The 5,554-nt window shown below is 48.3% G+C and overlaps 1 protein-coding gene across 1 annotated transcript; it reads right to left on the bottom strand.

Annotated features, from left to right (window-relative positions):
• Positions 1-910: 910 nt before the first annotated feature.
• On the bottom strand, positions 911-2,351 carry LOC127311774 (fatty acid desaturase DES2). Its single transcript, XM_051342234.2, has one exon. The coding sequence runs from the start codon at positions 2,276-2,278 to the stop codon at positions 1,145-1,147; it is 1,134 nt and encodes a 377-aa protein (XP_051198194.1). The 5' UTR covers positions 2,279-2,351; the 3' UTR covers positions 911-1,144.
• Positions 2,352-5,554: the final 3,203 nt, after the last annotated feature.

The raw sequence follows: 5,554 nt of genomic DNA, 5'->3' as shown, positions 1-5,554 counted from the left end.
AACGATCACTTGTCTACTAATGATATGATCTGTGAAGTGCAGCTAATGATATAAACATGCGAAATATATGTTCTCGGACGGTTTGGAAAAGAAAGTATGTGTTGCTATGTAATTTCGAGACACTTTAGATGAATACAAAGTCACTTCTTCTGATGCTAACTACTGGAATGTTAGCAGAACATCGACAAGCTGTGATTGGATTACAATGTCTATGCTGCACAAATGCTCTACTCCAGTACGTGCAGATTTACAGCGCTATATACTGAAACAGCAAGTGTCGCAGATAATCACGTTTCAGCTTCAAGCCTTGAAGACAAACTGAAACTATCCTTGTGTTAGTGGAGGTCGGGCTTCACTAGTGCCCCGTTTAAAATTAATAAAACCCAGGGTAGGACTACTAATATAATCATTGAACTTTTCAGCCCAATATTGATTAGCAATACCGTTAACTTTTCTGGGGCGCATTTCTACTGAATACTGTAATAGATAATGGTGAAGTAGGACAGGTATCACACAGTTCATTTACAAATTACTGCTTATGTTCATCATAAGCTGATCCATAAACTTCAGTAATATTGTTCCACTCAAATTTATCAAGCTTATTCAACAGTTTCATGTCCTAATATAATGGACCAACCATAATTTCCAACATTTTTTCATAAATACCTAGGAGTACAAGAATTCTCCTTGTGGTTCCATTAGCATGCATGGCCCATTTTCACCTAAAGTTGCAAAGTGGCCGCTGGTCTTTTTGTGTACACAATAGAGCGGTGTACGCTCACAAATATGTGCAATGTATCTAGAGAGAATTCTGCCATGCATGTTTCGAACAATCCAATAAAAAGAAAACTTAAAGATTGGTAAGCGTTGACTAACGGACTTGAATCTCCCCTGAACATTACGTATGAATGGTATGATGCACGTCAAAATCATTAGATGGTCATTCCCATGTAATCACATACAGTTATATAGGTCGGTGTTTAACCTTCAATTATTACATCACAATCACTGGTACGGTGACGAGAAGAAGAAATCAATGACAGAAGCGACATTCAACATTACAACAGCAACGGCATCATGAAAAGTGACTAACATGCTGAATTCTTGGCTGCAGACAGGAACATCTCTGATTACCTGCAGGCAGCTATAATTTGTTGCTGTACCAGAGGACGCCCTTGCGGTCCGCCATGGGCTCGACGAAGATGCACTCCTTGGCCTCGCGCCAGAGGGCCTTGGCGATGGGCGTGGAGTCGCGCTTGTAGTAGTCGCCGAGGAGGGGCAGAATCGCCTTGGTGGCCTCCATGGCGTGGTAGTGCGGCATGACAGGGAAGAGGTGGTGCAGGACGTGCGTGTCGGTGACGTTGTGAAGGACGCGGTTGAAGACTCCGTAGTCGCGGTCCATGGTGGCCAGCGCTCCCCGCAGCCAGTCCCACTCGCTGGAGTCGTAGTGCGGGAGCGCCTGGTGTGTGTGATGCAGGTAGGTGATGAGCACCACCCAGGCGTTGACGATCAGCAGCGGCGCTCCGTAGACGCGCACCACCCACCAGAACCCGAACGCCGACGCGAGCTTGAACGCGGCGAAGCACACCGCCAGAAGGCTTACGTCCGTGACGAATACCTGGACGCGCTCCCGGTCGCTGAATATGGGACCGTAGGGGTCGAAGTGGTTGGCCCAGCGCGGGTAGGCCTTGCCGTTGGCGTTGAACGTCAGGTAGAGCGGCCAGCCGACGGTGAGGTGCGCGGCGAGGAACAGTAGCCGGCCGACGGGGTTGCGGACGCAGGGCGCGTACCACGCCAGGACGGCCTTCTGCTCGGGGACGAACACCTCGTCGTTCTCCATCGAGGCGTGGTTGGCGTGGTGGCGGCGGTGGCTGAACTTCCAAGAGAAGTAGGGGACGAGCAGACTTGAGTGCAGCACCAGGCCCAAGACGTCGTCGAGCAGCTGGTAGTCCGAGAAGGCGTGGTGGCCGCACTCGTGCGCGACGACCCACACGCCGGTCGCCGCGCAGCCCTGAGCGACCACGTAGAGCGTCCAGGCGGTTACCCTCGTCAGCCCGGCCGGGAGGAGCGGGATCACGGCCGTCGCCAAGTAGAGAAGCGCCGCGACGATGACGAGGTCGTGGACCAGGTAGTAGGAGGACTTGATCAACGAACGCTCGAAGCAATGTGGCGGGATGGCCATCTTAATCTGTGCTAGCGTGAACGGCGGCTTGTCCGCTGGCGCGCGCTTGATGGCATGGCCTTCCTTACGCCTCGTTGACCTGCCGCCGGAACCCATGTTGCTTCACACAAGAAACACAAGCAGGGTCAGGAGATAGAGTGAGCTTAAGAACGAAGGACTCTGGAGGAGTGCGGTTCCTCGGTGTCTCCGAAAGGCTGTGGCTTGCGTTATTTAAAGGCGATCACCGCGAGTTTCAAATTTGAGTGTGGTTATATGGCACAGTGTCATTGGTACAGAAGGCAATACGAAAATAAATGAATTGGGTGGCCAACTACGATTGTAGATTTTGTCCTGAGTCTAAACAGCGGTCAAAATTATATATCAATATGTACCCACACCATAACAGAGAAAATACAGATTCTTAATTAGCTCAAAAATACTATTTTTATTAACATCAAAATAGATTTCATTGATGCAATAGCTTGTTACAATCGTTACTGACGAAGGGCCTGATCTGGTCCGGTAAACACGTGTTCCAAATACTTTCAGTTCCCTCTATCCTATTACATTACGCTAACTCACACTGGTGGAAAAAAAAAAGAGGCTTTAATCCCGGTTGGTAACAGCCATTAATACCGGTTGTGCAACCGGTATTAAACATGCGGGACTAAAGACCCCCCTTTAGTCGCGGTTGATTACGAACCGCGACTAAAGGCCCATCCACGTGGGCGCCAGGCGACGGTCGGGGCGGAGGACCTTTAGTCGCGGTTCTTCTGGCCAACCGCGACTAAAGGCCGCCGCAGGTTTAGTGTTTTAGCCCCCCCCCCCCTAAACCCCTGGTTTTTTTTTAATTTGTATTGTTTTATTTCTTTTGTGTTTTATTTTAATTTTGAAGGAGTTTCACATATTCTACGGTACTACATACATGCATATGAATGTACAATTTCAAACAAATTTGAAATTAGAACCAAAAAGAATTCAAGAGGAATATACAATATATATTCAATATCGGATGACCATATATATACAATTTTGAACAAGTTTCCATACATAATTTAGTGCATATGAAGTTCTACGTCCTCTACATAGTGTTCTCCTTTAGGATGGACGACTTCCCTCGAGAACCATCCAGCTAGTTCCTCTTGAAGTGGTCGGAAGCGAGCTTCTGGACTAAGCATCTTCCGGAGGTTATTCCTCTTGACATTGTTATCACACGGAACCCGCTCAGAGGTGTATCTCCGGATCATCTCACAAACATAGTATCCACATAGATTGGTCCCCAGTGGCTGAATATCCCCAGCCACTGACCTTTTAAATTGTAGCTCTTTTTGGAATTCACCGACCTTTTGATCTGCGAACCGTCTCCAAACCCTACGAGGCAAAGAAAATTAAATGAACAAGAGAGTTATTAGTTACTTGATATTAGGAAATGAACGAAATAGGCCGATCGATATAGAGCGCAAATGAATGAAAATAATTACTTCTGCATCATTCTTCTCATGTCGGCCCAAAGCTTTGCATCAAGAGTCAGAGAGTCGTGGACGAGAACTGTGGAGGTGTGAAATTGAATTACTAGCAGAATCCAGTGGAACCTGCGGACACGATACATGCACAGTCATGCATAACTCATCGATTAGCCACATACCATGCATGGATTAAATAAAAGAGAATGTGTGCTCAAGACAGAAACACTCACCCAAAATGGTAAGGAAATAGAATATCACTTTTGAGTTCCTGCTTTGTAAGAAACCGCCATAGGTCTTGCTCCACGTCGGCGGGGAATTTTTCTAACACATATCCATTAACGATGTGTGGGTCAATGAACCCAACATCAAGGATGTTACTTATTCTGCATTCCTTAATCTTCATTCTGCATAATAGCGTACACAACAATATAATTAGGACAATATATATATATATATATATATATATATATATATAGTGCAGGCAATGAACGAGACGGGGTAGAAATAAATCACTTACAGAACGTAGCAACTGATGATAGATTTGTCGAGCTCGCGCAGATTGAAAAGCTGGAACAATTCACTCAGATGAATTGTTACATAGTAATGTTTGAAGTGATGCTCATGTCGAACTTCCGCATAAATATATTCTTTGGCGTTTTTATTTTTTTATGTAACCCTTGTACCAATTTAGCAGACTTGTCATTTGTGGAGGTAGATCCTCTTCCTGCGCAGGCTCGACGAGAGGCCCATTCGGCACATATGTAATTACTACCTCCTTCACTGGCGCCTCATCAAGGCCTAACAGTGCACGAAGAGTCATACCGATCAGGGCCGCTTGTTCTCTGGCACCCGTTACGGTCATTCCCTGTTCTGCCGCAGCTGCTATGATTGTGGGGTCCATTAGTTCAGCATCCGGACCGGCGGCTTTCACTATGAGCGGGGCGATCGATTGTTTACTTTGTTCCCCGAGCTGGGCAACTTGTTTCCCGCTTTTTTACTTGCTAATTCTTTCTCGGCCTCCTCCAAGGCTTTCTTCTCCTGCTTCTCCGCCAGCTCTTTCTTCTCCTTCAACATGAGTGCCTGCCTACGAAGTTCACGTGCATAGTCGTCAGGCAGATTCTTCGCGGCTTGGGACGGTGTGCTCAAAAATGACTTAGCCCACTTCTTTTCCTTGTCAGAATATACTGGCTTGGGCTCGGGCTCTCTTCTCGCCTGGCATTCCGCCCTCCATTTCTCATGGTGAGCAGCCGCGGCCGCGTCGACTTCCTCGGCACTACGTTCCCAAGGCCTTGTGGGGAGAGGCTTCAGTGATGGCTCTGGTACCTTTGTGGTCTCAGGTACATAAGGGTCAGGGTTAATAGTCCAGGACTGCTTCTGCTTCTTCGCCGGAGGTGGATTGGGGGGCGGCGTCTGCTTACCCGCCCGGGGCGGACTGGGGGGCGGCGGCTGCTTACCCGCCGGAGGTGAATTGGGGGGCGGCGTCGGCTGACGTGAAGGAGGTGTAGGTGAAGCACCACCACCACCACCACCACCACCGCCACCGCCACCACCACCATAGGGGGGTAGACTTGTTGGCCTTGGCGCCTCGCCTGGAAACTTCATAAACTTCTTTTGCCATAGAATGAACTGGCGCTTGACATCTCCAAGTCTGCTCTCCCCTTCAGGTGTAGCAATGTCAATCTCCAGGTCCTCAAACCCTTGTACTATGTCCTCCACCGTGGCACGAGCATAGCCATCTTGAATGGGCTTGTTGTGGTGGAGTGCTCCAGGTCACATGGTAAAGCACTGCCGATGGCTACCTTCATGGACATGTTCCCCATTGGATAATACAGATGACATTCTTTCATCTCCTTTACATCGTCCACGGGGTAGCGAGGAGGCTCCGGTGCAGTAATTTCGATCGCCGGAGGCTCCGGTGCAGTAATTT

Source organism: Lolium perenne, chromosome 7, assembly GCF_019359855.2.
Source record: "Lolium perenne isolate Kyuss_39 chromosome 7, Kyuss_2.0, whole genome shotgun sequence".
Lineage (NCBI taxonomy): Eukaryota > Viridiplantae > Streptophyta > Magnoliopsida > Poales > Poaceae > Lolium > Lolium perenne.
This window is presented reverse-complemented; position numbering and strand designations above follow the sequence as displayed.

What these genes read in the sequence shown, in the direction of transcription:
- LOC127311774 (XM_051342234.2), bottom strand. Translation starts at nt 2,278, where the DNA reads ATGGGTTCCGGCGGCAGGTCAACGAGGCGTAAGGAAGGCCATGCCATC.